Source organism: Pelobates fuscus, chromosome 4 (assembly GCF_036172605.1).
Source record: "Pelobates fuscus isolate aPelFus1 chromosome 4, aPelFus1.pri, whole genome shotgun sequence".
Lineage (NCBI taxonomy): Eukaryota > Metazoa > Chordata > Amphibia > Anura > Pelobatidae > Pelobates > Pelobates fuscus.
This window is the reverse complement of record NC_086320.1, coordinates 317,241,633-317,260,790: the sequence shown is the minus strand read 5'-3', so window position 1 is coordinate 317,260,790 and position 19,158 is coordinate 317,241,633. Positions and strand designations below refer to the sequence as shown.

Below are 19,158 nucleotides of genomic sequence, written 5' to 3'. Positions count from 1 at the left end.
ACTTTCACTATGACGACTGATGACTATGTGTAGTTTAGATGATTTAAACCAGCTCAGATTCTGTTTATAAGATGCCCATCTAATGATAACGTAGATGGATGCATGTGTAGGTCAAGAAAAACACTAGAACAAGGTATTTATACACACACAGACACTTACACTTTGCAAAATGATACATACAGAGGGTATAGTACATGTACTGGACATAAATAATAATACAATTATGACATTTTTTGTTTGAAGCAGCTCTGAGAGAGTGACCAGATTAACTGTCTATTTTATTAACACCTTTAGGATACTAACTCCTAACTACCATTTTTAATGTATTACCTTCCTGAGTGACTTTGGACAGGAAGACTGTCAGACATCATGACTGTCAATCAAAGAGGCAGACACACACTTTGGTTAGGCTACTTCACCCCCTTTTCAGGCTGGATCACCCATTTTGGGTCATTTAAGTGACATTGCTTGTCCACCGCCCCTTAGGCCTACCAACACAACTTGCCGTGAGTTCATACCTCCCAATGTACTTCAGTGGATGTAGCTGATGTAGTCATAATATAATATATCGAATAATAACTATGTATAATGTATCTTAAACATTATAAAATAATATTGCACCTTCCATATACATTTAAGAAAAAATCCTTTTAGTACACTGGAGTGTAAAACATTACATAATGTTTAGACAGTGGATGTTAAACAGTAGATAAAGGCCATTAATTTCAGATAAAGTATATCTAGCCCCAGATAAGGACCACTAAATCTGTCATTAAAAGTGTTTTACTTTGATTTACAGAGGAGAATATCCACTAAACAGACTACTTTTTTACCAAAGTAAGAACAGCCTGTTTTTGAAATTTAGTCTTCAAACTGCAAGACTCCTGAAACCCAAGTCCAATCTGCAATAATAAATTCAGCAGACCACACCAGCACAATGGGGCTTATTCACTAAAGTCCGAATGGCTATGTTTTGAATGGGGCAAAACCATACAGCTGCGTACGGGGCAATTCGGACTGAGCAATCCACTAAGTGGACTTGAATTTGGTCCGGATTTGGACTTGAATTTGGCATAGAGAGGGCCTCACCTGTCACTCCCATTCTATCTTATGTTTAACTGTCACCGAGAGGCCAACACCCTGCCACAACGTTCAGTGGCCACGTTATCCCCTCGCGCCAACGCATAGATAGAGCCTCTCAACGCCGCTTGGCATCTAGCAGGGCCTCACCTGTCACCAAATCTAGTTTTTAATTGTTTCGCCTTTTGGCATTAGCTAGTATGCCAGCACACTCACGCATGCGCACACATACACACACGTGCACGCTCACACACACACACACATTGGGTCGCGTATGCTCTGTTTCTTTGTCTCTTCACGCGTTGGGGTTTCGGCTACTCCTACCTTCTTTTCGTGTCCTGGTCTCTTCCCCGCTTCGCTGCGGTTCTCGCAAGTCCACCTTTTCCCTCCCCGGCAGCCTTTCGGACAGCCGAACTCGCAACGTCTGTCTGCCTCCACGGGTTACGCTGTTGCTGGGGAGGGCCCCGATTTTGCTCTTCTCCGCTACTGTTGTCCATGGGGCGGTTTCGGATGGCAACTTGGGTACTTGGCGTCCGCTGCTCTGGCTGGTTCCGGGCAGGCTTTTCTGCATCTTTTGCCTACGATCTCTCCTGTGCCTCCTCTACACTTTCCACATGGCTCTACCCGCAGCCTCTCCCGTAGCCGCTGCTGTTCCCTGCGTTTCGTGGCCTGCTTGCGGATTGCCACCCTTGTTAGCTCGTGGTTGCACTCGCGGTGCATGTGTTAGAGCCTTCTTCTCCTTTGAGGCTTTTTCTGTTACTGTCTCTTTTTGTTCTGTTGTCTGTGACTGGTTTTTCGTTTCTTTTGCCACCTCTAACTTACGTCAACTCTACCTATCAGGATTACAACTTCTCATGCTGTACAGGTTTATCATTCATACGCAGGTTTTTCATGTCCGCATACCAGATTAGTACCTTATCAGATTTCCCATCTGCATACAACTATTTCAATCACTATCAGACCTGTTAGATGCCTGTCCTTATGAACCAGGCACCAACCTTTAAATGAAGGGTTATAGCTGCTTGATCCAAGGGTAAGTCTGACTGTCATTCTGGGGTCAAGAAGGAATTTTTCCCCTAGCTTGTTGCAAATTGGCAGTGCTTCAAGCAGGGTTTTTTGCCTTCTTTTGGATCAACCACAAGATTTACTCTCCCTAATCCAGCCTCCAATTCACAGATATCATCACATGGGCCAGTCCTCACACTACGACATACTTGCTATTCTTTGGGTCATTGATCCTGAGGTTTTCTGTCCTACGTTTCTGTTCACCCATCTAGGATAGGGTGGTGTGCATGGCTTCAATATAGTTCATTTGTCCATATATTTCATCTCCAGGCAATGGAAGTTCTCAGCATCCACCCTACCTGTACCACATACCGCCAAGACTTTCGACAGGCATTTACCATATAGCTAGGCAATTAAGGTTTTCTTGACAGTTGTTGATTGTTCTATGATTCCAGGCAAGTATACAATTTTTGCCCTCTTTTATTACAGGCCTGCCACAATGTCGGTTCCGGCACACCTCAACCGACTATTTACCCCTTTACAATGCTACTCTTGGTACGCTTCCTATACGGCCTTAGTTGCCCCTCACACAAATGCAAAGGCTTGGCCTGCAGTTGTGGGAGGGGCATGTTACCCTATTTAACCCCCCTACTCACCTTCAGCCGTCCCGTTCGTGATTTTACTGATTCGCATGTCCCCCACCCTCCACTCCCTCTATCTATATTACACCTCATGGGTGGGCCCTCTTTTATTACAGGCCTGCCGCGACTTCGGTTCCGGCACACCTCAACCGACTATTTCCCCCTTTACAATGCTACTCTTGGTACGCTTCCTATACGGCCTTAGTTGCCCCTCACACAAATGTGTTTTTATGTGTGCGCTGTTCATTAATCTCTATTAGGGTTAGGCAACCAGTGACTCTCCAGATGTTACTACATCTCCCAGCATCAAGGAAGATGTAATCCACCACATCTGGAGTGCCGAAGGTTGTCTATTCCTGTCCTGTCCTGGACAAAAATAGCCAGACTGCTCCCAAAGACTCTTTGCACCACAACTACACTAGCTGCTGTGGCGCATAGCATGTCCATTTAATTGCACAAGACAGGTTATTAACACAAGATTAAACATCACCCAAACTGTATTTGAATCATTTTAATTGCCATCTGCAGTGGCGCCAATGATAATTATTACTATTCACCTCTACCCTCCAATCTTGCAGGTTTCCATGAGCTATTGTTTCACTTAAATCTGTTACATTGTCTGAACATAGGGGCATCACCTTACAATAAAATTAATTTTAGTGACTCAGAAAATACATTGCCCTGTTTTTACGTTTCTTACACCAATTAAAACTGCCACCTCAAGAAGATAATTTATATATCATTTTTGTTCCCTGTCAGACTAAAACAAATAGGGCTGAAACATTTATTTTTATAGTGTTGTCAGCATGCTGGAGCCTAAACTAATAAAAAAAAATCACTTTTAATCACATCAATAAAAGATGGAATAGGGAGATATCAGTATTTTTGATGACTTAGGTTAAATGGATCAGCACGAATGGCACAAGTTAGGTATTAGACAAAGGTTGCAATAAATAAATAAATTGTCAACTTTATAGTCTGTTATTTGGATTGAGTGACACATCTATGTTGATCAAGCTTGTATTTTATTCCTGTAGAAATTTAAATCTTCTTAAAGGGCACCATGCCTTAATTGGCTAGCAGATTTATTTACTAAAACTTTAGTTATTGGGAATTCAGCACATTTTTAATTAGTCACATTTCACATCATATGTCACATTGCGTATTAAACATGAAAGAATACAAAAAAATATAACACGATATTTGGTGAGAATAAGAGAAAGTAATTGGTGCAAGGTTCTTTGTGTAAGTGGTGAGATTGGCTGAGCCAGGTAGGGATGCCAAAGATTGGCTGAGAGCCATTTCTGACAGCTCATAATATATTTAAATATTGTGGGTGTCAATTTGAAGACAATTCTTTATTTTTTGTTGTCAAACCCAGGTCCATTGGACCATTAAAACATTTGAAAAGTAGAAAAGAGGTATAAACGATGAATGGTAGGTGGAAATATGGAGCATGCCATTAATGTTGATTAAGCCTGGGCAGGCCATTATAAAAGAGGTTGTTTCACCCAAAAAACAGTACTCTTATATAGATAGAAAGCCAATACTCTTATATAAATAGAATGCCTGGAGTTCATTTGGTCAGAAGAAGCATGTTAAATGATCTACTTAAGTCATTCTTATTGCATATTTTATTCTAATAGTCCCCCAGAAGACTTATTGTTCTACTATATTAGGGATTGTTGATAAGTATCATGATATGCTATTAAACAAAAAAGTACTGAGATATATAGATATAGATATATAAGTACACACACACACGATGTGTGGCTGCTGTTCCAGTATGACAGTTCAGAATCCCCACAAACCCAGCTTGCATTGTAATTGTACTCTGCTGTCCCTAGTGGTAGTTTAAAAGCATAGCAATTTTACAGTGTTTATATCTAAATGCATACTTACCAGATTGAAACGGTACAATTGGGCTCTTACCAGTGTCAGTGTCATTCATATCTGGACAAATTGAAAAATGAACAAAGATTTAGTTTTGCGTCATTTAATCTTAAAATGAATAACGGTTGAAAGATTAACAACCGAATTAACAAATGGACCGCAGAAAACATTTAGTTCGTTGCCATTCATTGAACGATTGCTACTATTCTGAGTGAATGAATACACACAAATGCTCACCAACACACTCATGTGACTATATATATTTTGTTTTTTTATTTTATTTTATTTTTTTCACTTTTTTTTCATTCATACTACTTGCATAAATACACATAATGTTATACCTGTTTTTTGTCATTGCACACAGAAAAATGTGATTGCAGTATTGCAGTATGTAACTATGCAGCTAGCAAACAGTGCTATATTGTAGCCATTGCCATTCAAAAATTGATACATACACAACATTTTTTTATCCTATAGACCATGGGTCCTCAAACTCCGGCCCCCCCAGATGTTGCTGAACTACAACTCCCATGATTCTCTGGCTATCTATGTAATTCAAAGAATCATAGGAGTTGTAGTTCAGCAACATCTGGGGGGCCGGAGTTTGAGGACCCATGCTATAGACTGTAAGCTCATTTGAGCAGGGTCCTCTTCAACCTATCGTTTTTTTTAAATTGTCCTATTTATAGTTAAATCCCCACTCTCATAATAATGTAAAGTGCTACGGAATCTGTTGGCGCTATCTAAATGGCAATAATAATAGAATTTCCGACTAATCAAATAGATATGTGAACGAATTTTGGACAACTCAAAAACTGAAAATGTACTGAATGAACCAAAACGAAAATTCTTTCAATGCATGTCTCTAGTATCAAAATCTTAGTACTAGATCTAGACGGATACATTATACATGGAAGTACAAATGAAGCAGCTTATGACAATGCAAATGAATGTGCGATTCATAAATGTATCACAGATCCCTACAACAGAACTCTGCAACAGTAAATGTCATAGTAATGTGCACTTTGTATGAGTGATGTGTAATGTATAGCAAAGTACCAAAGAAAAAGAAAACTCACAGAGCTCCACAACAATAAAACTCACAATAATGTGGTATTGATTAATGTTATTCCTCGATTTGATAGCACAGAGTTATTTAATAAAGTGAGAACTCAAAGTGAATTTCAAATTTAAATCCAGAGTAGCGAAACCGAGAGCATAGATGACTTAGACCCTTTTTTCAGTTCGGCTATTTATTAAAAAATTTTTTGCAGTGCATAGAATTAGTACAACCAGGCTCGAGGTGCCCCAACGTCAATCTTCTAGCGTCATTTCAAGCTTTACATTTTGTAGTATAGGAATTTTTAAATGAGACAGTATTGTAACACGCTTGATATAATAGATTCAGACTAACATGTCTAGATTCGAGGTACCAGCAAAACCGTATAACATACTAGACACGTTGGGTATTTGGTTATTGCAATCAAAGTGCAGTAACGAAAGACTGCCACATTTTTATAATAGTTAAACATATTCACACAGGCTAGACTTAGCTGCAGTGTACTATTAGTGAAAGATTACTCAAACTGCTCTTATCTTAAAGCAAATGTGGGGAATGAAACCGGTGTAGTGTTTAGCGATTTAGTACGATTAAACCTACTGGTAGGCTGAATAAGTGTTTAGTAAACAATGTCCTGGCGTAGGTAATTAGCGAAGTATGCTTATCACATTATGAAACATGCTGGATTGCCCACCAACCCTCCGGAGCCAGTCTAAAGCAAACTATTAACGAAATTAACGTGGCTGCTTGGTGGGAGCTCAATTGAATATCAGCATGGACAGTTCAGGTTGGGCCCCAAAGAGTTCTTGGCTGAGGGCGTTATGCAATGGGGCTGCGGGCTAACGAACCAACTAACAGCCGATGCCCCTGCTGGGGAGGATGGCACCCCGAACTGGCTGAGTCCGCAGGAGGTCGGTGAGTTGCAGGTATAAGGGGGGAGCACTCCTGCCCCAGGCCGGTAGGAAGGCCAGCACCTGCGGTCCACAGACTCGGTGTCTCGTTGTTGAGGCCGGGTCTACCCTCTGTCAGGCGACATGTCGGCCGTGCCGCTCAGGCTGCATGGTGTAGCCGGGCCTGTGGTGTCATTTGCCCTGGGTTGGTGGGGACCGGGATGACCCCTGCTGGTCCAAAGGGGGGGGGAACGGAGACCCATGCTGAGATTGTGACGTGGTGTGGCCTTGAGAGAGCAGCTGTCTCTCCCGCAGCTTCCCCGTTGTCTTGTTGCTTATTAGGCCGCGCTGCAGGCAGAACTTCATGATTCGGGCACCGTTAAGTGCCGCTTCGGATGCAGATCAGCCCCCCCCCCCCGATCTGATATGGTGTATTTGGCTCGTTGGATCGTTGTTAGGGCTTAGATTGTGCACGCTGCTGTCGGAGCTATTAGCATGTGCGTCAGGCCATCTTGGCTTGTAGACCCCGCGCCCCTCAGTTTGGCTATTTTGACCTTAAATTTGGCATTCACTCTACTTATCCCTTTAGTAAATAACCCTAATGTGTGTATGAGTGGTGTTTCTTCTTGTTTATTACCCTGCCACCCCCCTCACCCCCCCATTTAAAAATCATATAACACTATAAATTAGAGAATATTAGCTAGTAGCAATCAGCACATTGTAAATAGTACACACAATAAGCCAATATGAACATCTTCATTGTGAGAGCTTACCGTATAATGTGTGTTAAAGGACCCCTGAAACAGTGGTGCCAACATATTTGGACCAACACACACTTCAATTAGCAAAACGTTTCTAAGGCATGCCTTTTATTTTTTTAACCTTCATCATGTATTTACAAACATCACATTGAGAGCTATGCATACGTCTAGCTAAATGTAAACTTATTTGCCACATGGAAATGCCAGTTTTGATGTATTTTAAGATGGATTGAAGCATGCCAGTGAAGCACTGCCCTGCATATATGTAAACAGACAGGGTATCAGGAGTGCATGTGTCTTTTTATTAAAGACAGTTTTTTATTTAGGGTTTGTCTGCTCTTCCTCACGCTTCCTCACATGTTTAGTAATACCGGTGCCGGAGTGACGTCATATTTTGTCTCCTGGCATCACTGCACAGCATGTGAGGAAGAAATGAGACAGAGAGTAAACATCAACACTCTCTTGCCGCCCGCCTTCTCTCTCCCCACGGTATATTTTGGCAGAGTAGGCACCTACTGTCCAGGTAACCAATGCATACTCTCTCTTATTTAATAAGTGCCCATCTCAGGGGGCCCAAAGGTGGACAGCTGGCCACCTCTTGGGCCTCTCTGTGACAGGTTGAACACAGGGGCTCGGTTGCACTTGTGACCTCAGTGACCTCTGTAGTTGTGCCACTAGCTGGAGCTTTGCCACTTTACTGTCCAAGGGCAAGTTGTCTTACCCTGAGCCCAGCTGTCACACCTAGATTCCTAGGTAAAATCCAGCAAGTTGTGAGCTATTGATATGTTCCTTGGCTGTTTACTTTTGTTGAGTTCTGCATACACTGAATGGCGCCACAGTATTAAGTAGCTACATTACTGGAAAATGACACAAGTCTCTTTCACACAGGTCTCACTGCCATATCTGAGAGTTTCCTCAGAGAGATGCATTGAATTAATGCATCTCTATGGGGAGCGTTCAGCATCTCCAGGCAAAGCGTGGAGATACTGAGTGTAGTCCACACTGAGTGTAGTCCACACTGAGTTACTGCCACTAGAGGTGTTACTAGGCAGCAATGTAAACACTGCATTTTCTCTGAAAAGGCAGCTTTTTCATTGCTCAGCCTGCAGGGACATGCTATGGACATCAGAACCATTAAATTAAGCTGTTGTGTTTCTGGTGGTTAAAGTGTACCTTTAAGATGGAAGTAGTCAAAATTAAAACATTCTCTGAAGTCACCTGTACTTCTAGTACAACTACTTTCCCCTTACATTTGAAATTCACTTTGAATTCACTTCATATTTCCACATTAGTGAGTAACACTGACAGTATTTCTCTTAAAGTGACATTATCACCCCCAACCTCCGCAAATTGAACATTTCATAAACATGAATACTTTATGAAATACTCGTATTGACTGTGTTAGTATTTCACTAAAATTCCAACTCAGTCAAAATATATACTGTGACAAAGTAAGGACTACTTTGTCTCAGTATTTTTCCTCTGCCTGACACTTCCTGACACTGGGTGGAGCTCACCAGGGAACACTATTTTCTCTGGAGGTTCTCGTGGTCTCATTGGATCCCTTATAGATCTCAATGCTGTACTCGCATGCGCAAGAATACAGCTGTAACGTCAGATCCTGAAGGACCAAGAGCAGAAGAGACGCAATGGCAAGTTCAGATAAGATAAAAGCAAAGTCCCAAGGCGGTGACAGGTCTGCTTTACGTGGTAATTGACCAGACATTTGACATTTTAGACTAAAATAGTTGAACTGGAAACATAATTGAGTTAAAGAATTTTGCCATTTTAGCTTGCAGTTTTTCCACTTTGGCTAGTCTGCCCTAAAATTATTTCACTTTGGCTAAACTTTGAATTCCCAACAATTCACACTTTAATGAGTAATACCATGTACATATTCTCATACGTAAATACCTTATTTATGTCATAGAGTTCCTTCTATCAATGAATTTACTTGGTTTTTTTTTGTCTAAAAACCAGGAAAATATGTTTTTATTTCATCATTTAATTTAAATTAGATTGTCTCCGTAGAGAAATACAAAATAATCAACAAAACATAGTTAATCTTTTACAGACACTTTCACTTCCTTTTTTGTAACGAAAATAAGGAATAATGCTGTATGACTGCATTTAACACATTTTAGACATTTAGCATGATATGGCTGTTTCATTTACCCTCCTAAAAGAGACTTAGTACATTGTAAACAATTCTCAAGTTTTTTTTAAATTTAACCAGGCAGCTAAGTGCCAAAGTTAAAACACTGATTTGAATTAAAAACCTACAGAATTATTTATACAAATATGAATTGCTGGGAGTTCAAAGTGAATTTTACATTTTCAAGCCAAAATTTGATTGTATGGGCCATGAAGTAAAATAATTAGTGATCATAAAAAGAGGGTATCTCCTAACTAAACATATAGAACAGGGCAACCTACTTGTAAACCGCAAGGGATACCAACATTTATGATAAAATATAACTTTTATTCAGTTATTAAAACGCATTTCTGTAGTAAACAACTACCGTATTTATAAATGTAATGTGTAAGAATAGTACAGTAAGAGTTATACAAGCAAGCAGTGCTCTGAAATAGACACTTCAAGGCAAGCACATTATTAGACGCTTGCACCTCTCACACTGCCAATGGGCAGAGAGCTTAAGAATGTGATCACCAGATAACATGGTGTATATTTACACCAGGCTCCTCCACATCCTTTACTGGACCCACCACTTATGGAATCATCTGTGACCTCCAAAGGCACCTACTGGCCTGCCCTACCTCAGTCCCCATGTCAAACCTTCTAGTGGTGGGACGTATGCAGTGCAGGCCAGTAGGATTTGGGTTAAGGTATAGCAAAAATTTAGTATCTGTACTGCTGGCATACCTATAGTTGCATAACCATAAGTGGACGCAGCACTTTGTATTAGGGTAGGGCTGCCCAACAGGTAGATCCCCAGATGTTGTAGATCTACAACATCCATGATGCTTTGTCATTCTAAATGCATTCTAAAGGCATGCAAAGCATCATGTGAGTTGTAGTTCTACAACATCTGGGGATCTGCCTGTTGGGCAGCCCTGTATTAGGGTGTGCACCAAAAGAACATGACCATCTATATTTTACTTAAAAAAAGACAAATTTTAAAGATACACCTGCATGTTCTAGTGATAGCCCATTGTACAGCGCTACAGAATTTGCTGGCTCTATATAAATAGTAAAATTTAAAAAAAAAAAGCTAATTGTGTACAGAGATCACCATGAGTTCCTCTTTTAAAACCTATCAATCTTACCCAAAGACAGTTAAAAAATGCCCATAGATAGCTAAGCAGGGAGAGCAGCTTGACTCTGTGTTAAGATGTGCCTATGGACATGACAAAATGATGGTAGACCCCATGAACTAATATACTAATGTGATGTCCCCTCTGCTGCCAATAATACCCATTGCCATCCTATTATTACTAACCTCAGACTCCTTATTATGCTAATGGGTGACTGCCCATATTAACGTCATGTTTACCTTCAGAAGCTCACGGTGTTTGTTAGCTATTGGTGATTAATGAAGAGTGTATTTCGAAATCTTTGGCTGAAATAATCATTCACTAGTGATATCTGGTACAGAGTTATTTGGAGCACTACACAATGCCCCTCCTCTGTCTGCTGCCTATTGACAGTTGTGAGCGTTCGAACATTGGGATGTTTCTGACAGCTGTTGGGCTGTTTTAAGGTGGCACTGTTTCTTTCTGTGTTTATCCCGTTTCCAATGGCAACTGCACCACCACGTCTGGAACTTCGCCTGGGGCTGTTTTGGTTACATTGAAGTTTTCTTGCAGCAGCTCTGCCAGAATGAAATGGTGACTTCACCAACAGTGAGCTAAAAATGAGAAGGAGGGGTAGTGTTCAGAGAGAGAGAGAGAGAGAGAGGGAGCGCTAGAGAGAGAGAGAGAGCAGGAGAGAGGGAGAGAGCCAGAACATTACATCACCATCTGGAGTGAAATCAAATGGGAAGGATATGACTCACACAGGCTAGTTAAGCTTTGGCTCTTATTCTACATACACTCATTCCAGGGCTCTCGTGTTCAGCTCCTCAGCAGGGAATACAAACTCAGTGATGTCCATGAGGTATGTCTCTCATTTTCAGCATTTTTTCAATTCTCCACTTTTTTTTTATATTTGAGGATGTTACATTGATGTATATCATTCCACATTTAATTTAATGTTTTTCTTTCTTTGTACTTTGCAAATACTTTTTATCCTTCCCGAATGGCAATAGCTGTGTGTTAGGCTAAAAACAAACAGCAACTTTTCCCTGTGCTGAGGGATAAGCAGTCATTAGTGGGTTAATAGCAGGGGACCAGTTAGTGATGTAATCCTCTCTCTCCAGGGCAGTTAAGTAATGTGAGAGCGATAGGGGTCAGGCTTGTAAAATAGTTACCTGTCCTCCAGGGGTTTCTTTTATTATCAATATCGCGAACATGAACTTGATTTAGCCCACAAACACTAATTATTAGCAGGTTTTTTTTTCTTCCTTCTTTTATCTGTTATTATTAAAGCTACGGTATATTGATGGTTTGGTTTGGAATAGTTATAGAGAAATTAATATTATCACAGCTGCAAATTATTTTCTGAAAGAGCTCAGAATATTAAATGGTTTATACAAAATGTGGGCACCTTGTCCCGAGACAAAGGAGGGAGAAGGGAAAAGTTTAACTGGGTAATTGGAAAAGCTTTATGCATTTTATCCAAAATAAATAAAAAATAATAATTGATATATTATGCCTGGATTTATTCAGCATATGAACTTAGGGGGGACTGCAGAAATCCTTAAAGTTTTGCAACTTCACTTTGACAATGTGATATTAGATTTCCACTTTGAGATCAGATTTCAGTTTCCAATTCTTTTCCTTGTAACCTGTTTTCACAGAATAAAGGCATGATTTTTTTATTTTACTGAACTCAGATTCAGCAGAGTAATAGGAAACATAGTATACACATGTGTGCATGTATGTAGTGTGTACTAAGGACCATTGACACTAAATGCCATCATCACAATGTGGTACCCCCATATACCCTACACAAGACCTGGTTAATTCATTTCAACAACTATATAGAGCGTTTAATTCTAGGGAAATAAGTTAAATCGATAGAATCATGCCTCTATAGAACCTAGTTGACTCCATAAAACGTAAATTGTTGTAAAACAATGTTAGCTCTGGAGAGCTGTGTTCATCATATTGGACAGAGCATGCTGGAATATAGACCTTTAGGGCCATTTTATTATGACACTAGAAGCAGCTTCTGGGTCTTAAAGCGGTTAGAAATGCTTTAGTGTACTTTAAAGCTACTTTTTGAGTTCATTTTGGTAAACGTTTAGCTGCCTGTGTATTTTTTATTATCTCCCCCTCAGCTGTCAGAAGCAACTAACAGACACTGTTTTAAGATTTTTCTTCTGTTAAACAGTGATAAATAACTGATTACTTGAGCTTTTATAGACACTGATAATTCATATTTTGATATTTTAAGTACTGACCCTTTTATTCATGATGGGCAAGTGGGAGTATTGCCGTCCACAATGTTACATCTCTTTCTACATCCTTTCTTGAACACTTTATAAATGAAGAGGTAAAACTCATACGATTTCAAATAAAACTTGTCATAACTGGCAGAAAGACAAATCTAAGTCTTCCTACTTTCTTGTTCATCAGGTTTTTTGGCTTTTTTTTTTCTCCCTCTGTGTCCCCCCCCCCCTTCCCCTGTCTCCCCCCTCCAGCAATTTAGAGTAACATTTGCAGTGTCAGAGTGTCATTCTTGCAGATTGAATGCGTCTGACAACAAATCAGAACACAGTAGTGCTGTGTTAGAAATAACGTCATTTGTAAATAAAGTTTGTAAGCTTAGATTGATAAAAAAAATGGTTTCAGATATTCCTTACTGTCAGTCTGCCCTGTATAAAGTCAATTAACTGTATAGAATTGGATCAAATGTTTCACAAGGTCCAATCAGTTTAGTCCGGTTTATTCTCTAAAGCAGGAATTTGGGAGGATTATGCAGCTCAGCATTTTAGTTTAGCCTTAACTTTGCAATGTATTTACCAGTTCACATTTTAAATGTTAGAGCAATCTTACCAATTCAACAAAACTTCTAAAAAAAACTAAAATTTTACAGCGCTGCAGAATATGTCGGCGCTATATCGGTACTTGTAAAATTATTTTATAGTACTAAAACAAAGGTTAAACTGTGAGGTAATTTCAGGCCTCCAGCTGTGCATTTAAGGTCTCATAACAGATTTAAAAAAATGTTTAGAGATGTTTTCACTGAACTAGTAATTGTGAAAAATGTAACTGGGGCAAATTACATATATTAGAATTAATTAGAAAAAATTGGACAGTTTCCAACTCAGATTTGTTTTTCTGGTTTAGTAATCTCTGATTTGTAAGTACTGTTGTATATTGTTTTTTAGTTATTTTACAGAAGGGGAAATTTCGGTAATGAGACATCTTTGTAAAAAGTAGATTTGGAGAGAATTTGGCAGACCCTAAAAAGTTATAAATAAAATGCATTTAGTTGTATTATTATTGTGCCTATAAAGATTTAACATTTCCATATTCTTGTAAAATGGAATATAATAAATAAAATATATAATAATTTTTTTTTACCAGAAATGTTTTCATTTATAAGTCTGAAATAGTACAAACAAATACAGGTTTACATTATGTGGTTTAGCTGCCTCCAATCAGCTGGTCTTAGGAAAATTGGAAAGAAACAACACGATAAAGAACATTTTTTAAATATTGTAGTTATAGATATGAGTGTTTTAATTTGTGTCAAATTAGGATTAAGGTAGCAACTATTGATAATGTTAATTAATATAAACATTAATGTATCACTTATCCAATCCAATATTAATAATATAAAATAATGTAAATAAACAAGGGAAACATATTTCTCTAAATATGTTGAAATTTTATATATACTGTAGGTCTCCAAGTTTTCCCCAATATTTTTATTTATAATCAGTAGAAATGATTATAGAACTAAAAAGAAGCTATGTACAAATAATCAGATTTTTATGAATTTAACCACGAAATATGCATTTATCTTTTTTAAAATTAATTTTCAACTAAATTTTGAGATCTAGACTTCATCTAGATGTCATATTCACTTAACATTTCAATAGTTTACAAATATAAAAAAACATCAATTTGAAATGTAATACATACATTTCAGTACGTGCCTGTGTGCACATTTATACATATGTATATTATGCACCTGGATTACTGCAAATAGCTGGTATTAAAATATTACTGCCATGTTTACCGTAGCTAACTAGTTGACAATTATGTGAATTAGACACAAGTCTCTGTTGAATTGTTGCTCTGGTCACAAACTGGTTAAAACATAATTTCAAACCATTTTTATAGAAACATTCTGTGCACAGACTTTTGTTTACATTTAAGTAGATCTACATTAGGTAAATCAGGCCTCCTTGGCATATATGTGCTAGAAAAGGGTTGCCAGATCTAGCATGTTTTGTGGACACTTTACACGAAAAGTGATGTTCTGTAGTATGTAGAATCCATATGCTGCAGGGAAGAAATAAAATAATGGATTAAATAGGAATCCTACATGATTTAATTTCATTGGAATCTATTCGTTAATACAGTGAGTTGTCAAGGAAAATTCAATATTTAGGGCAAAATTGCTGAGTTGGGAAATATTTCTAATATATCAGAATTGTAGATTTCTTTTGTAACTGTGCTATTGGGTACTAAATGAGGACTTATTATAACACGCGTATTAATGACTTGGCCCAATATTTACAGTGTAAATCTGTCTCCAAGTAAAGATACTTTTCGGCCTGTGTGTGTATATATATATATATATATATATATATATATATATATATATATACACACACTTGTTTAAACCAGAGCTTGATTTGTGAGCTTTAAAGGAAACCTATAGTGCTGGGAATACAAAGCACTGATACTATAGTGCCCTCTGGTCACCCCTCCCTCATGCCGCCCTGGCACATAAAGGGTTAAAAACCTGTTATTCACTTGCTCGATTACAGCGCTGATGTCCCTCGGCACTGGGTCACGCGATGGGAGGGACGTAATGCGCATGCGGTGGCGACCGCTGTGCGCTCACTAGGCCTTCCATGTAGGAAAGCATTACACGCAGAACGGGAAGACACCCAGCATCATTTCACAGAGTCAAACTGTGAAACTCCAAGAAACGCCTCTAGTGGCTGTTTGGTAGACAGACACTGGTGGCACTCTTAGTACTGCAATGTAAAGATTTTTTAACATTGCAGGACTAAGGGGGGCAGAGGGACAGCACCCAGACTTCAATGAGTTAAAGTGGTCTGGGTGCCTATAGTGTACCCCTACAAATGAAAGACCAGACCAACTGTGGACTGTAAAGCTTTTAGCTTGTGGTCCTTGTCAGCATGGTAATATTCTGACCAAGAAGTTAAGTATTTCTGTTATCATATTGCTATGTAGTAAATAAGTTGTGGTGAGACCAAACACAACAAAACTCCCCGCTGGTTTGTGCAAATTTAAAATTACACTTCATCCCTTAGATCTGAATGAGCACCATGCTGACAAGACCCAAAAGGTCAAAACTATACAGTCCATGGTTGGTTTTTGGTCATTTTGGATCACGACCCATGCTTTGCTTTACAGCAGTGCTGCATTGCTAAGGGTGTCTTGCAGAAACGCCTGATGAAGTCTGAAACATGATACCTGTTTGTGCTCATTTACATGTTCAGTTGGAAATTCTGGTAGAATTGTGCAGACAAGATTTCTCGAAATTAATGTACACACTGCAAACTTTTCCCAAGGTCCTAAGACATGTAAATGATGCACAACGGTAAATTCTGAGTTTGCATAAACCAATGAGATGTTTTATCTCATCACAAGTTTCTTAGTACGCATATATAAGGTGTATTTGTATAAATCTGCCTTACATATGCATTCTTGTGGGATCCTGTAAATACACTCCCACATTCCCCAAAGGATGTTCAATGCTTGAGCTGTGCATTGCTGATGCATGACAATTTTATATAGCAATATATAGATGTAAAGTCAAGATGTTTGGTTTTCTTTAAAATCCTGCTCTTTAACCTCTCACAAGCACAGTTAACATTATCTATCTATCTATCTATCTATCTATCTATCTATCTATCTATCTGTCTGTCTATCTATCTATCTATCTATCTATCTATCTATCTATCTATCTATCTGTCTGTCTATCTATCTATCTATCTATCTATCTATCTATCTATCTATCTGTCTGTCTATCTATCTATCTATCTATCTATCTATCTATCTATCTATCTGTCTGTCTATCTATCTATCTGTCTATCTATCTATCTATCTATCTATCTATCTGTCTGTCTGTCTGTCTGTCTGTCTGTCTGTCTATCTATCTCTATCTATCTATATATCTATCCCCATGACTAATATTAATGCTATATGAAAATAAATATATAAATATATATAATAAATGATAACATTATCTAAGCCCTCACCATCCATTGCAAGATAGTTGCAGCTGTTTTTTTTCCCCAAGCTTTTAGTACTGTATTTAAAAACATGTTTGGAGAAACACAGACTCCAAGATGACACTTTTAAAAGCTACAGATAAGCTGTGCTCTTGAAGATAAGGGCTTCATCTCCATTCTAATGACAGCATAAGTCACCACAATACATTACCTGTAGCTACTTGCACACTGGTGATCTCTTTCACTTTTTATGTATTAACATGCGCCTTCCCCTACATTCCAGCTTTTAGTTAATTACTAGCCTTTTCTTCTAAACTTATTTAATAGTTTGGTTTTCCCATAAATCGTACTCTTTTTTGCTGAAAAACCTGAGCTTTCAATTAAGTTCGCAGTCTAAGCCGCAGCACAATTATTTTGGCTGTAAAAAGATTTGTGTACAGAGATTGCATATAAGACGAGAGCAGCAACATTTTATGATGCAGGTGAAATAACAAAATATATAGCATTTACCAATAGTTCTGGCTATAATATCTTCACCTTCATATGTTGAATCTCAAAGTGTTAGCAAACCATAACTACTGTAATCCTTTGACAGCCATGCTTTTTGGCAAAGACTCATGTGAAATGTAGTTTACTAACAGCAGAAGCGTCACTTTGTTGTTTCACTGGAAGCCTGCTCGCAAGGTGCAGGCCTCAAGGGCATTCACAAGTATCTATAGTCCCCGTCCTGCCAAATACAGTGCGGAGGTTTAATTGTGTTTTATCATTAAGTTAATAATGTGTGTCTTCCCCTAAAATGATACTGTCAAATGTATTCATTCAGCTTATTAGATCAGAATGTGTCTGCTTCAAACACTGTTTTAAATGAATCCTAACCCTAAACACAAACTGACCCTAGCTCTTAGAACATTTTAACCCTAAATGCACACTGTCCCTAACCCTTATGTCTCATTGCCCTAAAGACACACTGTCCCTAACCCTTATGTCTCATTGCCCTAAAGACACACTGTCCCTAACCCTTATGTCTCATTACCCTAAAGACACACTATCCCTAACCCTTATGTCTCATTACCCTAAAGACACACTGTCCCTAACCCTTATGTCTCATTGCCCTAAAGACACACTGTCCCTAACCCTTATGTCTCATTGCCCTAAATACACACTGTCCCTAACCCTTATGTCTCATTGCCCTAAAGACACACTGTCCCTAACCCTTATGTCTCATTGCCCTAAAGACACACTGTCCCTAACCCTTATGTCTCATTGCCCTAAAGACACACTGTTCCTAACCCTTATGTCTCATTACCCTAAAGACACACTATCCCTAACCCTTATGTCTCATCACCCTAAAGACACACTGTCCCTAACCCTTATGTCTCATCACCCTAAAGACACACTGTCGGTTACCCGTAGATATCATTCACCCTAAAGACACACTCACCCTAACCCTAAGATCAATTTAACCCTAAACACACACTGTCCTTAACCCTAAGATCTCATTAACCCTAAATCATAGATCCCATTAACCATAAACACACACTGCCCCTAATGCTTAGACCTCATTAATCCTAAACACACACTGTCCCTAACCCTAAGACACTGTCCCTAACTTTACAATACAATTAACCCTAAGCACACACTCTCCCTAACCCTGAGATCCCTTTAACCCTAGACACACGCTGTCCCTCACCCAAAGATCACATTAACCCTAAATACATGCTATCCCTAAGATTACAACTGGCCTAACACATACTTTCCATATCCTTAATATTCCCCAATAAACTTGGCTCTTCTATACTGTGCATTATTGAAGCATTGGGCACACCAGTGTTCATCATTGCAATGCCTTCATGTTTTTTTTTCATTGTAGTAACATTATAGCATTGTAATATCATGGTCCTCGATTTTTTAAATTGTAATTCCCCTGGCATAAGCCTTCAGTTACTGTATGGCATTGACAATTGCATTCTTTCAAAAGCAGGACATTGAGAGGTAAATATGTTTTACTTACAGTTTTTTAATTCCTATATCTCTATGCATGTTGTTAATAATTCATAGATTGGGTGGTATAGTCACTCTGCAGTGTGTTTCTAATGATCTATAGCAGTTAAAAAGTTGCTGCTGAATTGTCTGTTTTTAATGCAGTAAATGTTAATGCTAATGTGTCCATTTGTGCTAATATGATCTTTAAATAATAGTCCACACTCTTCATTGTCTGCCTTCAGCTTGAACAATAAGGCATTTCTATTTAAGTTGCTGAACTCCCCCTGCCCAGACCTACACTTATTCATTGTTCCTACATAGCGCAGTGTTCTGCTTGTG

At 38.7% G+C, this 19,158-nt stretch overlaps 1 protein-coding gene across 2 annotated transcripts in view; it reads left to right on the top strand.

Moving 5' to 3' along the window:
- The window catches only part of CREB5 (cAMP responsive element binding protein 5), a 338,119-nt gene that overhangs the window by 197,683 nt on the left and 121,278 nt on the right, over positions 1 to 19,158 (top strand). The window contains exon 1 of one of the 2 annotated variants that reach the window (XM_063452335.1): positions 11,378 to 11,447. The exons of the other annotated variant lie outside the window; for it this stretch is intronic. Within the exon in view, the coding sequence (XP_063308405.1) occupies positions 11,437 to 11,447 (11 nt within the window). The 5' untranslated portion in view covers positions 11,378 to 11,436. Of the gene's footprint in view, positions 1 to 11,377; positions 11,448 to 19,158 lie in introns of those variants that run through there. 2 annotated transcript variants of the gene reach the window in all.